The 26,892-nt window shown below is 35.9% G+C and overlaps 1 protein-coding gene across 6 annotated transcripts in view; it reads left to right on the top strand.

Annotated features, from left to right (window-relative positions):
• Positions 1–26,892, top strand: part of Plppr1 (phospholipid phosphatase related 1) — a 300,303-nt gene that overhangs the window by 239,013 nt on the left and 34,398 nt on the right. For all 6 annotated transcript variants that reach the window (XM_087184236.1, XM_021261201.2, XM_004848219.3 and 3 more), the window contains one exon: positions 18,200–18,332. In XM_087184236.1, the coding sequence (XP_087040362.1) occupies positions 18,200–18,332 (133 nt within the window). The remainder of the gene's footprint in view (positions 1–18,199; positions 18,333–26,892) is intronic.

Here is a 26,892-nt window from a genome sequence, read left to right as displayed (position 1 = left end):
GAAGCACTCTGAAAAGAGAGATTGAAGAGGATATCAGAAAATGGAAAGACATCCCTTGTTCCTGGGTAGGAAGATTCAACATAGTGAAAATGGCCAAACTTCCAAAATTGCTATATAGATTCAGTGCAATCCCCACTGACGTTCCAGCAGCATACTTCACGAACCTTGAGAAAACAACCCAAAAATTCATTTGGAACAAGAAGAGACCTAGAATAGCAAAAGCAATTCTAGGCAACAGAGATATGGCAGGGGGTATGACAACCCCCAACTTGAAAGTATACTACAAAGCTGTGATAAAACAGCACGGTACTGGCAAAGAAACAGACCTGAGGACCAGTGGAACAGATTAGAAGATGCAGCAACAACTCCAGACACACTCAGCCACCTCATCTTCGACAAAGGAGCCAAACACCCTCACCAGAGGAAAGATAGCCTCTTTAATACATAGTGCTGGAAAAATTGGGTTTCAACTTGCCAAAGATTAAAAGTAGACCTATATCTCTCAGCATGCACTCAACTAAAATCAAAATGGTTTAAAAATCTATATATTAAAACAGAAACACTGAACAGCCTGGAACAGAGAGGCTAGGTAGAACTCTTGAAGACATTGGTGTAGGAAAAGATTTTATGAACAAAACCTCAGTTGCCTGTTAACTAGCACAAACAATCAACAAGTAGGATCTCTTCTTATTAAAAAGCTTCTGCACAGCAAGAGAAACCACCAACTGTGGTGAAGAGACAACCTACAATGTGGGAAAAAATTCCCACATTGTTCCTCAGACAAAGGTCTACTACCTAGAATGTATAAAGAACTTTAAAAAATCAGACCTCACAAATTTAAAGACCCAATCCAAAAATGGTCATCTGAAATGAACAGACATTTCTCAGACAAAGAAGTAGAAATAGCAAATAAACATATGAAAAAATGTTCAACATCACTGGTCATTCGAGAGATGCAAATGAAAACAACACTGCGATTCCACCTCACCACAGGAACAATGGCTGGTATCATGAAATCAACCAATAACAAATACTGGTGGGGCTGTGGGGAAAGAGGGACACTGGTCCACTGCTGGTGGGAGTGTAGAATGGTGCAACCACTGTGTAAATCAGTATGGAGATGCCTCAAAGAACTACGATTGGAAGTTCCATTTGACCCAGGTATTCCCCTGCTGGGTATCTTCCCCAAAGAATTAAAAAAAATCATACCACAGTGATATATGTGCACCCATGTTCACAGCAGCACAATTTGTAATAGCTAAAACTTGGAAGCAGCCCAGATGACCATCAACTGGAAACTGGATAAAGAAAATGTGGAGTTTTTTTATAAAATGGAGTACTGCTCAGCCATAAAAAATGAGAACTTAGAGACATTTATAGATAAATGAGTGCACATCGAGGCGATACTCCTAAGTGAAATAAATAGGACACACATGTATAAATACCGAATAGTTTCTCTAGTGTGAGAACCTGAAAGTGTAAATAAGGACTAAAAGGTATAATAGATAATGTGAAATAGGAAGAAAAGGGGCAAAGGGGAAGAGGAAGTGGGAGGGGTAGTGGAAAGTAAAGAAGAAAATGGAATTAATATGAGAAAATGAAAAAATGGAAACAAAGTCTTTGTAAATAGGGAGGGATGGAGGGGCTGAAAGGAGGGCAGGGAAAGGGGAAAATCGAAGAACCAAGAGAGATTATGTAAAGGTACAAATTTCCAATGATGAATGTCATTATATTGTATACCTAAAATGTACCAATAAAATTCATTTAAAAAAAGAATAAGGAAATTCCCACTGTAATTCTTTAAAAGTCTACACTATATTTCAATCTAATTTGTATGTATAATTCTATGTCAACAAATGCTTACATCTAAAATCAATATTCTGTGAAAAATAATTTACTTAACAATGCCTTAAAAAGATGCAGCAAAGCTCAACAGATGAATAACAATATAAAATATTCTAAACATGTCTAATCTATCTTCAAAAGTTGTGCCAGGACATTTAGCTGTTGAACAATTTCTTCTGCACATTTGAGGAATAAAAAAATCCCAGACTATGTAAAATTTTACAGATTCTAAAACTAAATGGAAAGCTTTTTACTGCATAGTACAAATGAAAGTGTGGCCCTCTAACACTTAGAATGTACATGTAAATGCTCACAAAAGAACCCTCAGTAGTAGTAGCAGGGTCACTTAGGAGTGTTGATACAAACATAGAAAAAAAGATTGGTAAATTTATCTATCTAAAGATGAAAAGTTCTGTCAAAAGGAAAGTAAATAAAGACTATAACAAAAGTTTTCAGGGCATGAAATTTAAATGTAAATATACTTAATATTTTAAAAGGTAAACTTCTCGATGTAAAAGCAAGAGGACAAGCATAGAAAATTAACAAAACAAGAAATAGACTATGAATATAAGCATTTCTAAACTCATCACTAATCAAAGAAAACTAATTTTTAAACCCACAATACTTTCCCACCATGAAATTGGCAAATGTTTTAAAGGAGCACAGTACATTTTGTTGAAGATGCAAATACTTTCATACAATTCCAGTCAAAGTGTAAACTTTTTTCTTTCTGAAGAGCACCTTATGAAAGTTGTATTAAGAGCTTCATAATCTTCAGACACAATCATTAATTCCACTCCCTGGATTTATATTATGGGAATGATCAGAGTTTTACACCAAGATTTATCTTTGGGGAATGTTTATATCATCAATAATTTTAATAATGAAAAACTTGGAACTAGCTAAGTTCATAACACTAGTGGATTGGTTAAGTACATATAGGTAGGCATGTTTTTTAAAAACCTTACATAGTGATGTAACCTCATCATTTAATGTTAAGATTTTTTAAATTTTTAAATTTTATTTATACATGTTTACAGTTCATGTTGCTTATAATTTTCTTGGGGAATAGTTACATGTTACAGAATGTTTCTTTTTTTTCTGTTTGTTTTCTTTCTTTTTTTCTTTCTCCTCTCCCCACTCACAGTTCCCATTTTTCATTCCTGTTGACATTGTCTTAGCTCATGTTATAACCTATAATATTTACATTAATTGGGGTTATTAGGTTCCTGTACATGGCATATCTTTCTTCTTAGTTCTCCTTCTCCTCCTTACCCCTCACCTTTGTTCCCTTGGACCACTTCCCTATTGCAAGAGATCCATCTTCTTGTTCCTTTCTATCCACCCTTTATTATTTTTATTATTTTTACTTTGCTTCATTCAAATGAGAAATACCATATAGTATATAAGCTTGTGTGTCTGATTTATTTCACTCAATATTATATTTTCTAGGTGCACTCATTTTCCGACAAATGTCTCAAATTGTCATTCTTTATAGCTGAGTAGTATTCATTATATATAGATACCATATTTTCTTTATCCAATAGTTCATTGATGGGTATACAGGCTGCTTTCAGGATTTAGCTATTATGAATTGTGCTGCTATAAACATTGGTATGCATGTATTGCTATAGTATGATAACTTAAGCTCTTTGGAGAAGATATCTAATAGAGAAAGTAGCTGGATCATATGGAATTTCTAATTTCAATTCTTTGAGAAATCTCTGTACTGATTTCCATAATGATTGTACGCTTGCATTCCCACTGACAATGAGGGAGGGTTCTTTTTGCACTGCAGACACACCAGCATTGGTTATTGCTTGATTTCTTAGTGATTACCATTCTTTACAGAGTGAGATGGAGTCTTAATGTTGTTCTAAATTGCACTTCTTTAATGGCCAGAGATGTTGAACATTTTTGTATTTCTTCCTCTGTGAAGTGTCTATTCATTTCTCTTGCTCATTTCTTGACTAGGACTTTAACTTGAGGTGATTTAATTTTTCTGAGTTCTTTGTATATTCTAAATATTAATCTTCTGTCTGAGGAGTAGCTGGGAAAAAAATATTTTCTTATGCTGTAGGTTGTCTCTTCACTCTACTGATTGATTCTTTTGCTGTACAGAAGGCTTTTAGTCTGAAATAATCTCCTTTGTTGATTATTGCTGCTAATCTTGTGTAATTAAGTTTTGTTTAGAAAATTGTTTCCTACAACAAAAAAATTATATATAGTATTGCAGGTAAAATCTTCCCTTCTATAAGAGAATCTGACCATCTCTTAGTTTTCTGCCTCTGTTGCTCTAGAATAAGATGATATGTTTGGAGTAATTCACTACTCAAAATTGACCTCTGATTGGTGAATTACATCTAGTCTTAGAGAGCTATTATCACCTGAGGAAAGCATGCTATGATTACCAATTGCAGGGACTTTGGTGACTTGCCATGTACATCATGGGACTTTAGAAACTACTCCTACAGAGTTGCTGCTACACAATATGTTGACTCCCATGGGGCATGTGATTTTAAAACAGGGTGATTCCTACATCCTCTAATGTGTATATAGTCTCCATGTACCTAAACTGTATTGTTCCACTAGTCTGTCCCTGCAGGGACACATGCTAAAAAGGAATATGTAATGCTGCCCTGTGGTTCCTCCTGAGTAGACTAGCACCAAATGTAGCCTATGCTTGTCTGTGGGTCAGAATATTTAATTGAGACTCAGAAAATACTGTGGGTTATATTTGTTGCAAGTATAATCCCAAATTTACAATTATATAAAAAGGCTAGAAGCCAGGTGTGCTGGTGGATCCCATCTGTAATCCTAGCTACTTAGAAGGTTGAAGCCAACTTGGACAACTTAGTGAGACAAAGTTAAAAAATAAGAAGGGTTGGGGATATAGCAGAGTGCTTCCTAGGTACAACTTTCAGTACCACAAAAAAAATGACTAGGAATAAATAAAGAAAAAATTTTCAGCTATTAATCTCTGAATACTAATGTCCTGATAAATTTTTTTCCTTAAATTCTTTTATTGGTACATTTTAGGTATACAATACACTTACATTTATCATTGGGCTTATACCTATATATGATGTATCTTGCTTCTTATTTTTTCCCCATTACCTGTATGCCCTTCACCCCCTCTACCCTTCCCTATTTACATAGACTTTGTTTCCAATTTTTCTTTTCTCATAATTTTTCCTTTCCCTTCTTTCCTTTCCCCTTCCCCTCCCACTTCCCCTATCCCTTTGGACTTTTTCTTCCTATTTCAAATTATCAATTATTTGTTTTAATTGTTTTAATAACCACTGTGGAAATCAGTATGGAGATACCTCAGAGACTATTCCCCTGCTGGGTATCTTTCCAAAAGCATTAAAAGAATCATACCACAGCGATATATGTGCACCCACATTTATAGTGGCACAGTTTGTAATAGCTAAAGCTTGGAAACAGCCCAAGTGCCCATCAACTGGAAACTGGATACAGATGTTTTTTTTATAAAATGGAGTACTACTCGGCCATAAAGAATGAGAAACTAGAGACATTTATAGCTAAATGGATGCATATTGAGGCCATACTCTTAAGTGAAATATACATTTCTTTTCAAATCCCATATTAGTTTAAATTATTTTATAATTAATAGGTATATCTTAAAACAATGTGTATTTGGCATTTCTTCTGGGAATTACTGATCACTAAACGTTAATAAGACGTGAATATATATTATATACAGGTACAAATACCCTACAATAAATGTGATCATTATGTATATCAAAAGTGTACCAATTTTATTAAAATTAACTATTATTAAAGTTAATTTAAACATAAAAAATTCTAATGAACAAAAGCACATCTAGTCAAAGCTCAAAAATAGAAAAAATAGAACATTGTAAATACTTTTCTCTTTGGGCAAAAATGATAGGTCTTCCATCGTTCTGAGATTTTCAGCCGTGTGCTCGCTTCAGCAGTACATATACTAAGATTTCCGGCAGAAACTCTTCCCTAAGCTACAATTTTTGATCTTATCTCTACCATTGATTCATTTTTCCCAAATGGCATAAATGAAATGTGGGTCAAATGCTCCAGTGGGAAGCTAAGGGGATCCAGCCAATGGACATCACAGAATGATAACAGCCTGATGTTCATCCTCTGTACTCAGTTAGGAAACTGGTTCAGCTTTTTCTTATCCCTTTGCTTCTCTGGCTGAGAGAATATGACCAAAAATGCTGATAAGCACTCTTCTGGAATATGTGCTAAGGAATACCACATAAATGGTGATAGTGAAAATAACACAATTTACATATATAATTGCCTGACTGTTCCTTACAACAGCCCAGTGAAATGGAAAGGGGACATTCCAAAGAACATAGAGAAAGTTTGTGGTCCAATTCCCTTCATAGTTTAGTTGAGAATATTGAGACTCAACTTAATTAAATATCTGTCAAAAGTTCCAACTATTTTTGTGTACAATTGGACAGGCACCTGTAGGGGACAGGGGAAGGGGATGTTACCAGAACCTCTGCAGTGAGTCCTGGTCTCCTGTGAGCCATGGCAGCACACGGTGAATTACAGGAAAGGTAGAAAAATGAGACTGAGAAGAAGCTGAGCTTTGGGTCTGATCAGTGCTGCTCTGGGAGGCAAAGACAAAAGCCCCCAGTTTACCACACCTTTTATTCAGTACCTCATAACAAATGACTTGCAGAGAATTCAGTACATCGGGAGAAACAAATGTAACAAATGACTTGCAGAGAGTTCAATAGTTCACATTGGGATAAACAAGGTGTAACAGAAGGCTTGCAGAGAGTTCAGTACATCTCCGGCAAACAAGATGTTAACAGTCCAAGAACAATGAGGAACTGAGCAGATGTTTGTTCTCCCAGGATGTTTCTTGTCCTGGAGAATCACAGCATCACTGGATCACTGAAGTCTCAGTTGTGACTGGAGGCCAAACTGGAGTTATTCTGTAGCTGGGCTGTAGGCAAGAGAACTAGGCTAACCAAATGATTTTTCCCTAGAATTATGTAGCATTGCTCCCAACAGGCAGCTGCCTATTTGGTTCTACTTTTTTTCCCTTCCCAGATGGGGGTATTGCTAGGAGCCAGGGCTGATGTCAGGTGAAGGGTTAATGGCAGAAAGGAATGTGGTCTCTAAACTCTGTAGGTGATGTTTGATCTTACTTCAGGACATAAAAAATAAGTGAACAATAACAGGACAGAAAGCAAAACTCTTCTAGTGCTCAGGCAAACTTCCTGGCAACAGGAGCTGTGCTTCCTGGTGCCCCACCCTGGTGAGGGACAGCTTGTCGAAGAGCAGCCCTGGTTGGGTCCCTTGATCACAGACCCCTGGTATCTACCCCACCACACACCTCTCCTCCAGAGTGTGCACTCTTCCCTGTCCTCATCACGAGATCATCTTTCACAGGCTTGGTCTGCCAAGAGGTGGGGACCCCAGTCCTACCTCTGCACTCAGAAATTGGGTGACCTCTGGTTTGTCATGTTGCCTCTGTGGGTTCGGTTTCCCCAGCTTTACATAAGAGAAAGAATCATGTTAAATAATTTCTGTGGTTCTTCCAGTTTTCAGATTCCATGAGAAGTCAAAAGGCTCCATGTGTTAGATTCCTACCTCCCAGGTCATGGCTTTCTTTCTGGACTTCAGTTTTGCACTTCTATGCTTGGTCAAGTGTTTCACAGAAGTGCACATTTTAAAAATTCTTCCTTAAAATGATTTCCTATTCTTTCTGGAGTGTAATGAAAACGGAACTCCTTTTAGGTGATTTTTGTGAGTCTAAGATTCTAAGATTCAAAACAGGAGTTCAAGCTGGATTTGTCTTTCATTTTCTGTGCATCCCCAAGTATATTAACAATGCCAGCACCTAGCACTGTGCCCAGTTATGTGTCTCTGTGGATTTACATTAACAACCCTATTCACAACTGTAGGGACACACAAGAAAGACATGATGGGAAAGATTGTGCTCTTGAAACTGTCATTTCCTATTTTTCCTTTTGTGCTTTGTTGTCAGAAAATATCAGGATCATAATGAAACAAGGCCACATGGGACACTGCAAGAGCCAAGGCTGCTGCTGTCCCAAATCTCTAGGTAATGTTAGAGCATGGAGGATTTATAGTGTCCAGAACTGTGTTAGCCAAAAGTGGTGGCCCACACAACAAAGAAATCTGCAGGGTATGTTCTAACCACCTGCAAAGCTTGGATAACTACTGCCTTGGGCTTTCGGAATGAATTTACACACAGAGTAAAAGAGAGAGGCTGCTTGGATAAGAGGATTTGCTCAGCAGAGAATCTGATTTATTCTTATTTTATCTCAATCCCACCAGCACAGAGCATGAGAAAATAGCTATTAAACTTTTCTCTTGGCCTTGTAATGAAGTGATGGGGCAGTATTTAGTATTGCAGCAAAACATTTGACTCCCAGCCCAAGAGAATTGAAATAGCGCGCAGTTTGCATCCAATTATGCACATATGCAAACACAAGCCTCATCTGGAACTTCCTAGGAAACAAAAAGACAAATGCAGTTTGATTGAAAGGCTCAAGGTAGAGGAGATTGTGAATCTTCATTTGGATGTTTCTAGGCTGTAGGCTCTTATATTGGAGATCGCAAAGTAGACTCTCAATAAGGCAAGGCTGTTGGCAGGCTGACAAGAGACACAGCTGCTAAAGTAAGAGTGGTTGTAAGGCTTGCATTCCCTCATAATTTGGCTTTTCCAGGCTCAGAACAATCTCATATATTGAAACTTTGCAAACATTTTTAATTCATATCTTTTTTCTTTTGTATATTATAGTATGATTTCCTTTAATAATAACAAGTTACTATGACTATACTTTCTCTTTTGCTAATATACACAAGCTTTACAATTTACTCCTTTTCCCCATGGGAAATGCTTGTAAATGTTGCTATTAATTTTTATGGATTTTTAAAAAATGAAACTTAAAGAAAAAAGGCATTCCCTCATTTTCTGCCCATACTGTATTCCAGATTTCCTTTAGAGATTTTTTTTTTGGCTTGATACTATTCCACAGAAAGAAATTCTTCCTACCTTCAATATGTCCCTTCTAATATTGATGACTAGATGATTGTATTAAGGAGATTAATTATGCTCCTTGAAAAGAGTATTATTTGTGATGGTCAATTTGATTGGTGATGACACTTCATTTTACTTTTTCCTGAGAATAGTGTTTTAGCTAACCTATTTGAAATGATCATTTCTTTTGTACTTACTGTACAGAAAGAAATGTTACCATAACAGAACACTATGCTTTTGAAATGCACAATACCACCTTGGGTGTTATATTTTTATATCAAGGGTCAAATAAAGATAAATAAATGAGTGGATGTGGCTGCTGGAAGTGCAAGTAATATCCCAGATACTGAATGGTTTTCAAAATGTCTTCATGCAAACGGCCTCGTTGTCTTTAAGCCTTGAGCTTGGGAAAGGTTATGAAGTGTCCTGAATGTAAGTCCATCATTTATATCTATGCATAAAAAAGCAGAAATAAAGAAATGTTGGGCCAACCAAAGCTCAACCACTAAAGGAGTCAGAATCTCTCCAAAGATCTAGGATTGTCAATAGCACACATAAGGAAAAATTAACACTAAGCACCAGTAATAATGGCTGCCTGTAGAGTCTATTTTTTAATGTTTCTGGATCACATTTTTAAAAAAATGTACAATAAAACCATGTTTTTCTTGCTTGATCACAACTATAGAAGCTTCCCCAGGAGAAGATTGGAAGCATCTAAAAGTCCAAGACAGAGAGCTCTGAAGCCAATTAGACACTAATGTTGGGGGGGTGCATGAAGAACTCCTCTTCCTTACACTGTCAGATATAGCCAGCGAGTGGGCAAAATCTAACCACCAGCCTCTGCTGTCCTGTAAGAAGACAAAGTGACCACAATATCAGCAGACATGATGACTCTGGAGTGGATTGCTTCTATTCTGCTTTCCAGGAAGGATACTGGAGAAGTGGAAGTCCCATGTGATTATACAAATGAATGGTGGCTGAAGTAAACAGTGTTGCAAGAAATCATGGAAGTTCTGGAATTCTAACTGACTGAACTGAGATTGAAATGGAATTATATGATTTCAATTTCCTGGTAAGGATTTTCTATTTTAACTTCTTCATTTAAAAGATGAGAAAACAAGGCCCAGAGTCAACTAATCAAAGATCAAACACCTGACTAGGAGGAGAGCTACAGTAGAATTATACCATGCTTCTTTATACCACAATGATTTATTTCTTCTATTTCAACATGCATTCTTGTATAGATATGCCAAGTGAAGAAAGAAAACATTCTTTGAACATTTACAGATGGTTTTACACACAATTTTTAATTCTTTCAACAGCTTTCTGAAACAGTCATCACTATCAGATTCAATTCATGAAAAAAAGAAGAAAGTCTGAGACTCAAAAAAGTTCAACTATTTGCCCAACTCACATTAAAAAATGAAAAATCTGGGATTTCAACTCTATTATCCACATTCAGGAACAAGCAACAACTTTGATATTACCAAGTGTCAGAGCCATAAATAACATGTGTATGAAATAAAAATGTGTATTTTAGGAATTCCAGATGCCCTTTTCAATGGCAACAATATATGACAGGCAGTGAAATCTCTTTACAACACGAAATTATAATATATCTTCTAGTGACTAGGGCTTTTTCTATTCTGTTTATATTTTAAAAATTTTAAATTATTCTCTAGGTTTTTCATGTATAGTAGTTATTTATTGTAGGGGACAGGGGAAGGGGACGTTACCAGAACCTCTGCAGTTAGTCCTGGTCTCCTGCGAGCCACGGCAGCACACGGCGAATTACAGGAAAGGTAGAAAAATGAGACCGAGAAGAAGCTGAGCTTTGGGTCTGATCAGTGCTGCTCTGGGCAGCAAAGACAAAGCCTGCAGCTTACCACACCTTTTATTCAGTACATTGGGAGAAACAAATGTAACAAATGACTTGCAGAGAGTTCAATAGTTCACATTGGGATAAACAAGGTGTAAGGGAAGGCTTGCAGAGAGTTCAGTACATCTCCGGCAAACAAGATGTTAATCAGTCCAAGAACAATGAGGAACTGAGCAGATGTTTGTTCTCTCAGGATGTTTCTTGTCCTGGAGAATCACAGCATCACTGGATCACTGAAGTCTCAGTTGTGATCGGAGGCCAAACTGGAGTTATTCTGTAGCTGGGCTGTAGGCAAGAGAACTAGGCTAACCAAATGATTTATCCCTAGAATTATGTAGCATTGCTTCCAACAATTTATCAGTTGTTATGTGTTTTGTAAAACATTTGTGAAGGGGAGGAGTAAAGTAAGATGTCAGAATAGAACTCTCCAGTAATCACCCTCCGAAATATTGATTTGAACAACTATACACAGATGCACACACACACACACGTACACACACACCTTTACAAGAGCTAATGAAACCTGGTTTTAATAAAGTAGTAAAAGACACATTAAAGAGGGTGGAAAGGACAGTTATATGTTACCTGTATCATCCTTTCCCCAACCCCAGGCTGCACAACATGGAGAGAAATAAGCAAGAATGAGATTTTACCTTGGAGTCTAATGCTGGGCTTGTCACAGTAAAACCCAGAACTAAGCAGGCCTCCATGGCCCCAGACTCCAGGCCAGCACTCATAGCCTAAGTCTCCAGATTCACCCAAGCCCCAAAGTGTTAGGCTTACAAGGCAAGCAATCTCCAGTCTGCACTACCATCAGCCCAACTTCAGTGGCTTTGGTATCTGGATAGTTCTCAGTGGCAAGCAGCCCACAGCTTCCTCAGGCTTCAGGTGTACCCCAGGGCCACATCAGCTGCAGTGGTCCTAGGCTCAAAACAATTTCAGACAATCCGCTCAGAATCTCTGGGTAGGCTAACTATAGAAAGACTTCCCCAGGAAAATCCAAACTTTGAAGGCTTGAATAATGCCGTTTCTTCAAATATGCAGAAATTGACATATGACATCAGGATATAAAACAATCATGGAAACATGACATCATGAAAGAGACAAAATCAACTACCAGAGAACAACCTTAACAGAATTGAAATGTATGAACTTCCTGACAAATTATTAAAGATAAGTTATTAAAGAAAACCTTAGGACCATATGCCTTCACTGTTCTAAAGAGGAACTAATATTAATTGTTCAAACTACTCTAAATCCCTGAAGAACGTAGAATACTTGTCAACTTATTATCATCATTACTCTGATTCCAAAACCAAAGATGGTGCATAAAAAGAAAACTTCAGGCCAGTATCCCTGATAAACATATGAGGTGCAAAAACCTTCAACAAAATGTTAGCAAACTGAATTCAGCAGCACATAAAAAGATCATTTTATTAGATAGTGTTTCCCATTGCTGGACAAAGTACCCAAAACCCACAATATAAAGAAGGAGAGATGTATGTGGACCCAGAGATTCAGGCCATATTTAGCTGACTCTAAGGCAAAAACAGCATGGCAGAAGAAATGGCATTCAACTAACGACAGCATGGAAGGAGACAGAAGTGAGGAGCCAAGAACAAGAATGCACACTTGCATGTCACACCCCTAGTGATCCGTCTCTTCTGACCAGTCGCTCTCTTCTAATAGCACATTCAGCTACTGACCTCATCCATGGACAAATGTACTGATGAGTGTAGCACTTCTACAATCCAATGAACGTTCAAACATATGAGGCTTTTAGGGGACATTCTAGATTTAAACCATAACAATCATTCACCATGATAAAGTAAAATTCATGGCAGGAATACAGGGATGGTTTAACATAACCATATCCATAAATGTGATATAGCACATTAGTAGAGTAAAAGACAAAAATCATATGATTTTAACAGATACAAAGAAAGCATTTAACAAAATTCTATATTCTTTATATCTATATATCTAAAAAATAAATCAAGAAAACAATCCCATTTATAATAGCTACAAAAATTTAATTTAGCAATAAAATTAACCAAGAAGATGAAAAATGACATTAAATGGAAAGATAGCCCATATTTATGGACGAGATGAATCAATATTGTAACAATATCTATACTACGCAAACCAATCTGAAGATTCAGTCAACACCTATCATATAGTTGCTGAAACTATATACCCTGTGAAATGGAGAATAAAATAATACTGTATATGTGGTTGAAGAAGTAAATGCCCAAGAAACTCACTCATTAGGGTGCCAAACCAATGACATTATTCAAAGAAACAGAAAGCAATAATAAAATCCATATGGAACCACAAGTATGAAACTAATCTCAAGCAAAAAGAACAAAATCAGGTGTCACACTACCTGACTTCAAAATACTCTATACATATAGTAAACCGAACAGCATGGTACTGGCATAAAACCAGACACATAGACCAAATAGAACAGATAGGAAGTCCAGAAATAAATCCTCAAATTTATAGTCAATGGATTTTCAACAAAGATGCCAAGAATATACAAGAGCAAAAAGACAATCTTTTCAATAAATAATGTTAGGAAACTGATATCCATATGCAGAATGACACTTGACTCTTACACATCATATGTAAAAATGAACTAAAATGGATTAAAGACTTAAATCTAAGACCTATAACTATGAAACTACTAGAAGGATACATAGAGAGAAATCTCCATGACATGGATGTGGGCAATGATTTCTTGAATATGATCTGGAAAGCACAGGCGATGTAAGAAAATAGAAAAATAGAATTACATCATCCTAAAAAGCTACTATGTAACCAAGAAAACAACTAACAGAGTAAAAACACAACCTACAGAATGGGAGAAAATATTTGCAAACTGTACAGCTGATAAGGGATTAGTATCTAAAGCATATAAGGAACTTGATAGACAATAACTTGATTAAAAAAGGGGAAAGGACTTAAGTAGATATTTCTCAAAATAACGTAAATGGCTAACAGCTATATGCCAAAATGTTTAATATCATTAGCCATCAGGGAAATTTGAGTTATAAAAGCAATAACACATCACCTCACATCTGTTAGAATAGTTATTATCAAAAAGACAAAAGATAAGTGTGGCGAGATGTGGAAAGCAGGGAAACCTGTGCAGTGGTAATGGGAACGTAAGTTAATACAGTTATTATGGACAAACAGTTTGACAGTTCCTAAAAATCTGCTTTTTTTTTTTTTCGTACTGGGGATCAAACTCTAGACCTTGCGCTTGTGAGGCAGGCGGAGGAACTGCTGAGCTAAGTCCCTGGCCCTGGTTCCTAAAAATCAATCAAACATAGAACTACCATATAATCCAACAATCCCACTTTGGGTATATATCCAAAGGAAAGGAAATCAGTATGTCAAGGACAGACCTGTACTCTCATGTTCATTGTACCGCTATTCACAATAGTCAAGACATGGAATCTTCCTAAATGCCCAACAACAGATGAGTGGATAAAAAAATGTAGTACATATACACAATAGAATACTATTCAAGTATTTAAAAATTAGGAAATCCTATCCTTCATGTCAATATGGACGAACCTGAAGGACATTATGTTAAATGACATAAAGTCAGGCATAGAAAGACAAATGCCACATGATCTCACTTATGTGAAATCTAAAAAAGCTGAACTCGTGGAAGTAGAGAGTAGAATTGTGGTTACCAGGGGCTAGGGTAGTTAGGGAGGAACGCTTGAGGAGATGTTGCTCAAAGGACACAAAATTTCAACTAAATAGAGGAATATATTCAAGAAATCTATTGTATAATATAGTAACTATAGTTAATATCAATATATCATATTTTTGACAAATGCTATGAGAGTGAATGTTAAATATTCTTACCACCAAACTGCTAGCTATGCTGGGTGCTGTGTACACTAATTACTTGGATTTAGTCATTCTACTCTAATATATATTTAAACATCATGTTGTATATGATAAATACATGTTTATCTGTGAATTTAAAAAATAAAATAAATTTTAAAATAATTTGGTGAAGAATGTAGTCTAAAAATTATGTGCTCTCTTTTGTTTATTTGCCTTTTTGGTTTTCATATGTGAAAAATAACTTTATCAAGATACAGTAGTTACCCTCATTACTCAAAATATCTCTACTATTATCTAAAGGTTACATGTCACTTAGGATTATAAAAAATGCACCAATGGAATTTATTTACTATTCATTCATTGCCAGATCGAATTTGGCCTTGACCATTTCTCACCAGAGAATACTCTCATTTGCCATGATTGATTCAGTGTTTGTTAGCCAACAATCAGAAAGGCCAAAACAGGCAAGGCCGCCAGGTCTGAACACATGGAGACTCCCACATGCCCCAGCTACTCTCTTAGTAGTAATGATAGATAGAGGCAGAGTGATATGGCAGAGGTACAGATGGAGGAACCTAACCATTGCCAAAACCAGAGTCACAAATCTGCCACTATGAGCAAAATGGCATCCAAAGTGGGTTGTGGACCTGGCAGAGAGATAAAAAGGCCCTTTACCTTCATACTCTTCCATTCTGCAAGCAGAATTAAGCCCTATATGAATCTATAAGATCCAGTCAATGGGGAAAATAATAGCACCCTATGCATGGTTAGGAAAATGAACATCCATGAAGGATATCAGGATGTGAGAGCTAGACTGTTTCATCAGCAACATGCATGTCTGTCAGTTTTCACTAAAATCCAGGAATAGCTCACTGTATTTCAATTATAAAGTCACCCCTTCTCTCCTCTCTTTATTTCATAGGCAAACATTCATTATCACATAGTATATACTATACATTGCCAGGAGCTAGATATATAAATTAGAATACAGTCTTGCTTTGATTATTTTCTTTTATGTTCTATACCTCATTTTTATTTGAATGTTGACTTATAGTAGTATTTGTCTCATTTAGCACTTTTGACATGAAAGTCTTAGAATGTTACAGTTTTATCTGATCCTCAAACCTTTTGCTTTGTTTAGCCTGATGCAACTTGAAGTGATTTTGTTCATATCTATGTATATATGTGTGTATTCACACACACACACACAGAGATGTATTTTAATGTGTATATGTTGGTTGTCAATGTTTTTACTCTCCAGCCTGCTTTTTGCCACCTGGTGTACATAGTGCAAAGCCTCACTGAATGAAGAATTTCTAGAATTTCTACACCTCCTTTGCTATAGAGCAGTGGTGGTGAACCTATGGCACACATGCTTCAGTGGGCTCTTTGTTATCACTGAAAGCTCTAAAAGGTTCGCCATCACTGCTATAGAGTAAGACTGGGATTTTTGATATAGCTAAGGCAAGTGATGCTTTTGTTCCTTATTATTTATTCTCCTAGGTTTGTAAGTCTCCATCCTATTTCCTTGGTTAGTTTTTAAATCATGTAATTTCATGATATATCAAAAGGGAAAAAAATAACTTTTTCCTACTCTCTTACACAGTGCCAATACAACACTTGTGACAGAAGATGTGTGTGGGCAGGGAGGTATTCCCCACATACAAAACAATTCTCTAGTAGATACCAACTGTGTGTCCTATAATTTAACTCAATTCTTTTTTTTGTTTGTTTGTTTTGGTACCAGGGATCTAACTCGGGCCCTTGTGCTTGAGTAATTTAACTCAATTCTAACACTTTCTAAATGGAGAGAGCATCAGATTTCATGAATTGAGGGCTCAGTTTTACAGGGCTGTCCCCACTTCAGATGCCACTCACAAGCAATACGTTGTGACCTGTACTTCTGACTATAAATCCAGGCTCCCATAACTCTCTTGTCTGGTTCAACTGATTGGCTAGGGTAGTTCACGGAACTGATTGTACAGAGAAGACAACAGAAGCATAGAAAAGTTAGATAGTGTGTTCAAGGTTAATAAGCCAGAAATCTAGCTTTGAGACAAAAAGAAAACAAAAACCAAACAAACAAAAAAGATTCGCTGCAGTGTTCTGCATTTTAACCACTACACTAGTACATAGTAGTGATTGAATAAAAAATATTTGAATTTGTATTTAATATTAAGGAGACCAAAAGCAAAGCAATTTAAATGCAGTATGTTTTAACCACTGTAAGACTTGTTTGGTGTTATAGTGTGAAACAGAATGATGTAGTGGAAACAGAACCATTAGCCACATTCTAGAGCTGCCCCAGACACCATCTGGCTGCGTGTGGCCAAGTCTCCGAGACCCTTAGTTTTCTCATCTATAAAGTGAAGGAAAAAACACTGAAAAAATTCTAGTTTTGAAATTTTATATTTCCATTACCTGTGTGCCTTTTATGATATCAACTTTATCCATATAAACAGATATTCCATAACAAAAGAGAAATATAAAGTGTGGGAATTCTTAAAACATTGACAAACTTTCTCTAAAATTACAGGTCTATGGATAGCAAAGAAAATCATCTATAAAATCATATTTTTTGCTAGAAATGTTGAAAGTGAGATGAGGAAGATAAAAAGCTGGTGTAGAATATGGTCGAAAGTGTGGAGCCTGGAACATAGTTGGCCTAGATACCAATAATAGTCCCCCAGTGTGCTGGGCCTACAATTTGGAGGGTAAATTAATGAAGTGTGCTGAACTTTCATTCCTTACCAGTAAAATGAGTGTAATTGTACCTACATTTAGGATCTTGTGAGCATGTCACTTGGGCAAAGGGCCTGACACCCAGTGGTCAATAGACAATGGTAGTTATTGACTTTTCTTCTTCATCGATGAGTCTTACTCTTCAGTTGTAGCAGTGTCAGCATTTGTTAAAATTTACCTCATGTAAATTCCTTGTTTTAAGTGGGAATATGGTGTGCTGGGTGCTGTAAAGATAATTTAAGGATAGAAGATGTGGACTTTGATGCCAAGGTGCTTACAATCCCTCTAAGGCCATTGTGATTTAAGAGGTAATAGATATTAAGATAACAAGAGGTAAGTACCATAATAAAAACAGACATCAGCCATTTCAGGATAGGAGAAATGTATCTCAGGCAAATATAATCAAATAAGGGTTTATAATGTGTGAATAATGATATTTTTGCTATATAATAAAGTACCGCTGCATTGGAGTGTATGTATATAATGCCTTCTTGGACACATTGCCTTGTCTGAATCATTCCTCATCATTGTAATTCATATTTTGAATTAAAAAATTACAGCTCAGCGTGAGACTTGTCATAAATTTGGTTACAATCTATTATTCCTATTAATGTTTTATGTGACCTTAGAATTTAATATTATGCCCTAGCTGTATCTGAAATTATCAATTATTACTTTATTTAATTCTTTGAGGAATTAAATTCAAACTACTCTCCATCTCTCCAACATATCTTTTAAAAGGATTGTAAGTTCTCAAAAGTTACTTTATGAAAAAACCATTCTTCAATCAAACAATTCTGCTGCTTGACATTTCTTAAACATTCCTTTCTCAGATTTTTATTGGTGAGATATCCATGTATTTTATAAAGTCCACACGGGAATCCCTGATTGCTGAGGAGAAAACCATTCTGACTGGAGAATGCTGTTACCTGAACCCCCTACTGCGAAGGATCATCAGGTTCATAGGTAAGTACAAGAAACTGATGAAGGAGGCCTTGGTGTACGTATAGGCCAAACTCACTAAATGTGGTAAGCACATTTGATGAAATAAACCATGGAACTTTCAACTTAAAAGCAACGGCTGCTTAGAGGATTTTCTCAGAAGGACAGAAATTGAATCTAATCCTAGTGCCAAGTCAAGTTTTAAATCCTTAAAATAAAGTGATACTAATTAAATTGTCTCAGAAATGATTTCAACTTTGCCAGCCATGGTGGTGCAGGCCTATACTCCTAGCACTTAGGAGGCCGAGGCAGGAGGATCACCATGAGTTTGAGGCCACCGTGGTTCAAGGCCAGTCTGAACTACATAGTAAGACCCTGTCTCAAAAAAACCAAAACCAAAACCAAAAAAAAAAAAAAAGTCACTTCATGGCCTTTTGACTAAGATTGAGTGTAAAAAGCCAAAAAAAAAAAATTTCAATTTTAATTTTTCCCCTATATAACATATGTCTGAGATTCTCCCTGGACATATATTTTAATATTGAGTGAATATTGACATATATGTTTTAGCTGGGTCAGACAAAGTGCAGTTGAAGACATGTAGAACTGAGGGCTAGGAATACAGCATGCTGTCAAACCATTTGGTAATTATTAATCTTTTTTTCTTGTTGTAGGAAAGGGTTAAATTTTCTAAACTTGTGAGTAAATTCCCACATCAAAATCAAGTATATGGTAATGCCTTTGATTGGAATGAGGATGAGGAAAGTGATAGAGTGGAAGCCTAAGCAAATTTAATGTAAAAGAAGAAAGCCTTAACATTAAAATAGTCCTAGGAATTTACTAATGATATTTGCAGAATAAACATTTCTGCAGATTGTGGAAGAGTGCAGTTGGCTCTTTTATTACAGCCTCATCAGTAGTGTGATGCCACTACTGTCTATTTCACCCAATCCAAATTATGATTCCTTTCAAAGATGTCCAGAGTCAGATCTCCTCACCAGAATGGTTAGATAATGAATCATTAAGGAGAAGAGAGGAAAGATGTGTTTATTATAAGGAACACTAAACTAGACAATTAATATACACTGTTTGATTTTATCCACTCGATACCTTGTAAGGTATCTTAGAGTTCTAGTTGTACAGATGAAGAATCTGATAGAAAATGAAGTAACTTTTCATAAGGAGTTTTTGTGTGTATGGATGAACACACATACATAATATGATTCAAGGAAGAAGACTGATCACCACCATGTGATGTACTTCCTCTGAATATAATTTAACAAATTATTCAAAGCAGGCTATTAGAGTACAATTAAATGGAAATTTCTTTAAAATTCACTTATTTTTCTCTGGCAAAGATAAATCATACATCTTTGTGATTCACCCTAGTTGAAACAGGATCCAAAGAATAGAAATTTTAACTGATATTCGTTATTTATGCGGGCCTCGAGGCTTTGACAGAGCAAGTCTTTGTTTGTTGAAGGATGTCAGAAGGCCTTACCATCTGAGAACAAGACCCTCAGAAGGCCTGTTCTGGTACATGAAATTCGCATTTGAGAAACCACAATGAGCTGAGGCATGATTTCATCATCATCCCTGTTAAGGTAGAAATGTGTTACCCTGGAAGAGCATCAGTTTCCTACATTCATAAGTATTAGTCCATTTAGGTCTATCATAAGCTAATAGAGACCAGGATGTTGAACACATAAGCCAGAGACATTCAAATAGATCAGTTAGAGTTTGGCATTGTAAGGAAGGAGTGCTAAAGTGAAGAGATAGCCAGCAGGTAACATGTAAATCTTAAGCAATTGGAGGGAACAGCATTAAAAGGTAAGAGGGGCTGGGGATTTAGCTCAATGATTCTGCCACCTGCCTCCCAAGTCAAAGGTCCGGAGTTCGATCCCTGCTACAAAAAAAAAAAAAAAAGGTAAGGGGCATTGTAGAGTAAAAATTATTTGCTTCATGCTTTCCCTCTTTTGTTTTATGAAACAAGAATCCTGCCTATTGCTCAGGTAGAAAATCTGGGAGATACTTTAAGCCATCTGGGAACTGATTAGAAATGCAAATTCTTAATCCTTACCACATACTCACAGATCAGAAAATCTAGGGATTGATCCTGATAATGTGTGTTTTAGAACAGGATACAGGTGATTGGGATGCAGGCTAAAGTTTGAAAAGCACTGGTTTGGACCATTAACACTTTTTGTTTCTTTAATCAATCTACTTATGTATTGTCTTGCATCTTAGTTTCATTCATTCCAACCCCACAAAAATTTTCCTGAAGCAAAAATATGAACAAGTAATTTCTCTACCTAAAACCTTTCAATGGATTCCTAATGTTTTTAACAGCCTATACAGTTCTTCACAGAGATCCTCTCTTGGTATGTTTCCAATCTTGTCTCCCTCCAGGCTAAATTGCTTCATGGATCTTCAGAAGGCATGCTTTGCTTCGATTCCTGTGTATGTGGTGCTCCTTCTGCCTAGAATATCCCATTGCTATCCCCTTACCATAAAATCTGGCAAAATCTTACTCATCTGTCACTATGGTGTTCAAACATTACCATTTACTCATACAGAAACCTAGCTACTTTGTCTTTCTGGACCCCACTGAGCCTTTCACCTATCTCTCTTGTCCTAGTCCTATTAGTATAATTGTTTAAATCTGTTACTTCTAATAATGAGCAATTCCTTAGGCAGCAGGGACTGTTTCTTTTTCACTCTGTCAACAGCGTATTATAAAGTACATGGCACATAGATTTCTCAATATATGTGGGTTTTGTCTGTTTGTGTTTTTTTGGATGGGTGAAGAGCAAAAATAAACTTAGTTAAATCACAGATTTGCCTTAAACTACCTTCACAAATGCTGACTCTTAAATATTCATTTGGGTCCCTTTTAATTACCTTTATTATTGCTCTTCAGCTTAGGCCAAGACCATAAAGTACACAAAGTAATTTCTAGGAGAAAGCCTGAGAAGCCTGTTTTGACTCTTCATATAGGAGTTTAGGAGGTAGAGGGGTGAGGAGAGGTCTATTTGTCTTGAAAGATAATTTATTCTTTCTTTCTGAGTATCTATGAATTAATGTTTTTCATAAGAGGAAGAAAATATACTACTTGGAATAAATATCCTCTAACTGAAAACATTTGTTTTGACAAAAGAAAAGTAAAATAAGATAATAAAATAAAACGTAATTATCATAAAGAGCTCCTAGCCTTTTTTTTCTAGTTCAGTAGACACCAAAACATACTATCCAGTTGACATTGGAAAATGACAACAGTTTGAAATGACTGTTTTGATTAAACTGAAATGGCATGATATTGACAAACCCTTAGAACCAGTTGTCCAAGGAACTAGGCCAGCTCCATGTACAGTTTATGTAATTATTCTAGACTCCTTTACAAAGAGTATTTCCCAATACTCAGCTGCAAAAGAAGGCCAGTGGGTTAACAAAATATATTTTAAGAAAATAACACTTATTGCTGCTAAGGATGAGAAAAATGGGATTCTGTTACGTGTCTGTAGGTGTAAGTTAATATGCCCTTTCTTCATTGCAGTTTGACAGAATAATAGCCTTAAAAATAGGTCCTTTTTAGCTTTAAGTTCCACCTCATATAATCTATACTAAGGAAATAATCAGAGCTATAGATTAGTTTATGGATTAAAATTGTTGTAATCATATAAATTATAAATATCTAATATAGTTTTTTAAATGTTTTCAAAATCAGGTCCAAATTCAGAAAATTGTATTAAGAACATTTCATGAAGGGAGAATATTCACAGTATAATTTTAGGTGAAAAAGTCAAAACTTTCTATTATTGTTCCTAAATGTGAATATGAGACATTATATATTATTATTATTATGTATTATATATATGTATCTATATCTATATACTATATGTTTGTGTGTACCATGGAAAATGGAATGAAGAGAATTACACTAAAAGTTAATTGTCACTCTTGAATTGCAGATTTATGTGTGGTTTTTTTTGTTTTCTATTGTCCTGTAATTTCTTTTATATCATGAATATGTATTTTAAAACCAGAAAAAGAGCTAACAGTTTCTTTAAGGGATAGGTGGAATGATAAAGGCTATCCAAAAAGTTGTTTAAGTAATCTAAAGTGATCTTCAGTGTGTAAAAGAGAGCTGAAAATGATAGTGTGGCTCTTGAATTGTTTTCTGTAGTCCATGTGGCCTAGAGTTGACTGGATCACCCTGTCCCACCTTACAAATTGAAATTAAATTTTAAATGAGAAAAATGAAAGAGTAGCAAAGAAAAAACATTCAAATTCAACTATCTCCTCCTTTAGCAAATGCTAATTGTATTGACCTTGAAGGGGGAAAGTGAATTCCCCTGATGCACAAATTCAACAATTATTTTTCTCCAAGATTCCCATATTAGAAAGGATGCCTGGTCTCCTAGGTTTTAAGTATAAACACCCAGAGCTGAACAACTGTACCACTTTCTAAACTGCAGTATAATTTCTCAAGTTGTTGGATGATGTGTAGGGTAGGAAAGGAGCTGGTGGAATTAATAAATTTGACCAACATTTTATAAGTTCAACTGTAGCCAAATTAGTAATGTGTATTTAGAGTTTTCCCTTTCCTATTTTTTCCTCTCCATTCCTGTTCCTTCTTATTCCATTTCATTACATTGCATAGTAATAGTAATTCACAGATTTATGTTCTCAAAGAGAACTCTTTCCAGCAAAGAAAGTCACCGTTCTCTCAAATTTATGAAGTTCAGGTAATTCAGTTCATTCAAACATACATGAATAAAGTTGTTTTTGTAAATATCAAACTATTAAATAATAAATTTGATTTAATATTGGAAAGTAATTACTAAAAAGCCTAAGAATTTGACAAGAGCTTTGGATTTATTTGCCCTATAGAAGGAAGACTAAAATAATTTTCTCTTCCTGAATAGCTACTTTCTTTAGAATTAATGAAAATAAAAAGCAATCCAAGCATACTGAAGCTAGACTGTCTTCCAGAAATTATTTATTATAGACTTTTTATTTGAGATCACATAGTTGTTCCATTATTACTTGTAATAAAAATTTAATTAAATACTAAAGCAAGTCTTTGCCGTTTAGTAGGTCCATAGATTAGGTCGCACTGGACAGAGAAGAAATGTCATGGTAAACAGTTAATTCATGTAACATTAATTAATTGCCATAAATTAAGTGTGGTCTAAATGAAGCATGAATATTTTAAATGCAGTTTCAAAGGTAATAGTTCTTTATGCATGTAAGAATTGATAACTTGAGACAAGTTTAATATCAGCCTTTTTGAGAACTAGAAAATCCTTCTCAATTTTAGAAGTCATTTAAATGTATTTGATTGGAAAAGACTATATTTTATTCAATCAGTTATTTCCATTTGCATTAAATATATATAATTAAAATATAGATAGGAAGCTAGTCATGTTTATTGAACCTCCATATAATAATTTATTGAGTGCCTACTATACACTAGGCACTGATTAAAATGTTGAGGTCATATTAGTCAACCAAATAGAAATTTTCTCTTGTTGAATTCATTCTAATTCACATTAAACAAAATAAGTAAGTAAATTATAGTGTTTGTTAAAGGATAATTGCTCTAAGGAAGTATGATGGGCAGAATGAAATACAGAGTTTGTTGGGGCAGCTAGGAAATTTTAAACGGAGAGGAGTCTGTCATTCAGTTAGCACTGTCTAGAGTTGACAGTACTTGATAGCAAGACAGAGCAATCAAGACAGAGGACAGTGCCAGAGAACGAGGCTCCCAGGGAACTGGGCCAACTCCATGGGCTGACTGAGGAAGTTCAATGTGCCCAGGTAGTCTAAAGATAAATCACAGTATCTAGGCACTCAACATTTTTTTCTGAGATTTGAGTCTAGACCATAAAAGAAAAATGTCAAGAGAGAAAACAAGGGCCTATATTTCTAGAACAAAGTGGGAGCCAGAAGTGAAGCCCAGGTATACAAACAAGAAGAAAGGATACAGGGTGCATCTTTGAGGAAAAAAGAAATGGAATCCTGGTTCCTGGACCCTATGAACAGCTAAGCCACCAGAATTTGAGATTAAGATGTTTGGTGTTTCTTACTGGGATTGTTTGACCTTTCTGCAGTGGGGGAAGGTCCAGTGTTTGACCTTTCTCTTGAGTGAGCTTCAAGTATCAGGAAAGGAAGTATACTGAAGCTGGAACCATGGTTAGGTAAATGTCATAGCCATGAAGCAACCTCCTCTTAGGTCTCAAGAAGTTGTGATGGGGTTGCTTTTGGATGATCTGCTCAGTGCAGAGAGTCAATCTATTCCCTTTTGAATGCCATCCTCAGTACACCGGATTATTATAGACCTGAACAGACTCCTAGCCTAGAAATCTGAAGATTACCCTAATTATTAAGAGGGAAGTTATTGAGGTTTATGAGACTCTACTTTTCCTTTTCTAAGGACCCTCCTCAGTGCCAGTGTTCAGAGGCTGAACTCAAAATGACTAATTAAGCAAAGAGCTGCTTTGTATAGAACTTTTCAGTGTGGCAGAGAAAATTTATGACAGGTCAATGAACTTAATTACTAAAGCAGTGTTTCCCATCCTCAGCACTATTAACATTATAAGGCAGATTATTTTTTAATAAAAGTAGGACACCGTCTTGTGTACATTGTCTATATAGAGTATGTATAGCAGCATCACTAGCCTCTACCAACCAGAAGTAAAAGCATCCCCCTTTCCACTAGTATCATTCAGAATTGTCTCCTGGGGGCCAGATAATCCTCAGTTGAGAGCTACTGCTGTAAAGGTTATGAAAACAAGTACATTTCAAAGACTTTTTAAAAATTATAAATATCTTTGCTATATGAGATATTTCACAGCAAAATTACACACAGTGAGGCGCAAAAATACTATCTGAACATCTGAAATGGTGTGCAACAGTTAGTACAGGGTAGTTTCAAACCTTTTTATAATAATAAAAATCCAGTGTGTGTTTTGGAAACTATTTAAACTATCGCACTAGAATATAATAAAAGTAGGAAACATCAAGCCAAGGGCAATAGCATTAGATCTGTATCTGTTAACCACCAACAGGGCTGCCAGAGGCCTAAGGGAGGTGATGCTGGTCTGGGTGGGAATGGGGCTAGACTCAAGTCACCATCTTCAGCTTTAGAAAATTAAAAACAAAGCATCAGAAATGGGAGATTTGAGAAATTCAGGAAGCCCTCTGAAAATTCAGGCTTTCGTAGTCTTGTTTTTAGATTCCTTGGAAGATCCAGTCCTCTCTTCACATTTAATTTGACTCAGGGAATACTTTTTTGATTTATCTGCAGCCACAGTCTCAAACCCTTTTATTTTAAAAATTATCATTTTTCCTGGAAAATTTGTAGGATTTTCTTCTCTATCAATTAGCATTTTGATCCATACTTCCCATCAAGACTAAGAAGCAGATACTTACAATCTACTTGGAGTGAGACAGGGTTAGGACCTTGAGGGAGAAAGCACTGCGGAGGTGCCCTGCAAGCAGAGAATGCTTGAGAAGATGTTGAGTCCTAAAGAAGTCACTGACATAAAACTATGTTGTCAAGAAAGTCATGTGATTTTATGCTTTGGAGGAATTAGAAATGTATTTATTAGATTGTTCTTTTGTATGTAAAAATATTTAAAGGCTTTTTTTTGTTGTTAATTACCCATTATCTTTATTAGGTAATTATCCTTTATCTTTACTTATGATTATCAGTTACAGCAGTGACAAATTCAGGGCATTTTTTAAAAACCACCAGCTCATCACATTGTGAAAGATGGTGTATTGATGCAAAGGATGAATAATACATAGTAATGAATGTCTTAAATTTTTTAAAGTATATGTTATCTCTTTCATCAGTTTTTAGAAATAATTTTATAATTAATTTATAACTAGTTCTTTCAGCTATAATTATAATAATTAATCCCTATTTAGGACTCCCAATTTCCAAAGTGTTTTTATAAGTTTTCTATTATTTGAATACTACCTTTGTGATATGAGGACTATGTAAAACTCCTTTTGAAAAGAACTGATGTAAGAAGTACATAATTACAGTTTTATGTGAGTGGGCCTTGAACACTGGAAATCGACCAAAAGGCATTAGAAACTTGTAAGATTCAGAGACCAGAGGAAACAACATAGTAAGAGAAACAAAATACCATACCTCTCCCTTTGCCAGAATAAGGATGAAAGAGAGTCCAGCAAACTCCGTCAGTGTGGATGTTGGCAATCCCAACTACTGGGAAGATTCACAGAAGTCACAGACTTGCAGTCACATAGATAAGCAACCTGAAATATGCACAGCAGCAAGTCTGTCTCACTGCTGCTTCCCATTGTACAATATTTAGGTACCTGAGTGCAGTTCTACTGTTGCCCTGCCCATTGGGGTGTGATGAGGTGGCCTTGAAGAACTCCATGGCTCCCATGGCTCCAGACGTCACCCCAAAGATACCTGTCTGTGGGTGTACTGAGTACTACTTTGCTTGATTCCAGCCCAGCTGCTATTCCATGGTAGGCACTACCACAGTTATCAGTAGAAAGCAATGTTGTGGTTCTGTGGAAACCTCTTCTATCCAGTTTCCACTGC

Source organism: Heterocephalus glaber, unplaced genomic scaffold (assembly GCF_053883595.1).
Source record: "Heterocephalus glaber isolate CG9 unplaced genomic scaffold, H.glaber_assembly_v1.0 deba00001481, whole genome shotgun sequence".
NCBI lineage: Eukaryota > Metazoa > Chordata > Mammalia > Rodentia > Bathyergidae > Heterocephalus > Heterocephalus glaber.
The sequence above is the reverse complement of the archived record's forward strand: the minus strand, read 5'-3'. Positions and strand labels throughout refer to the sequence as shown.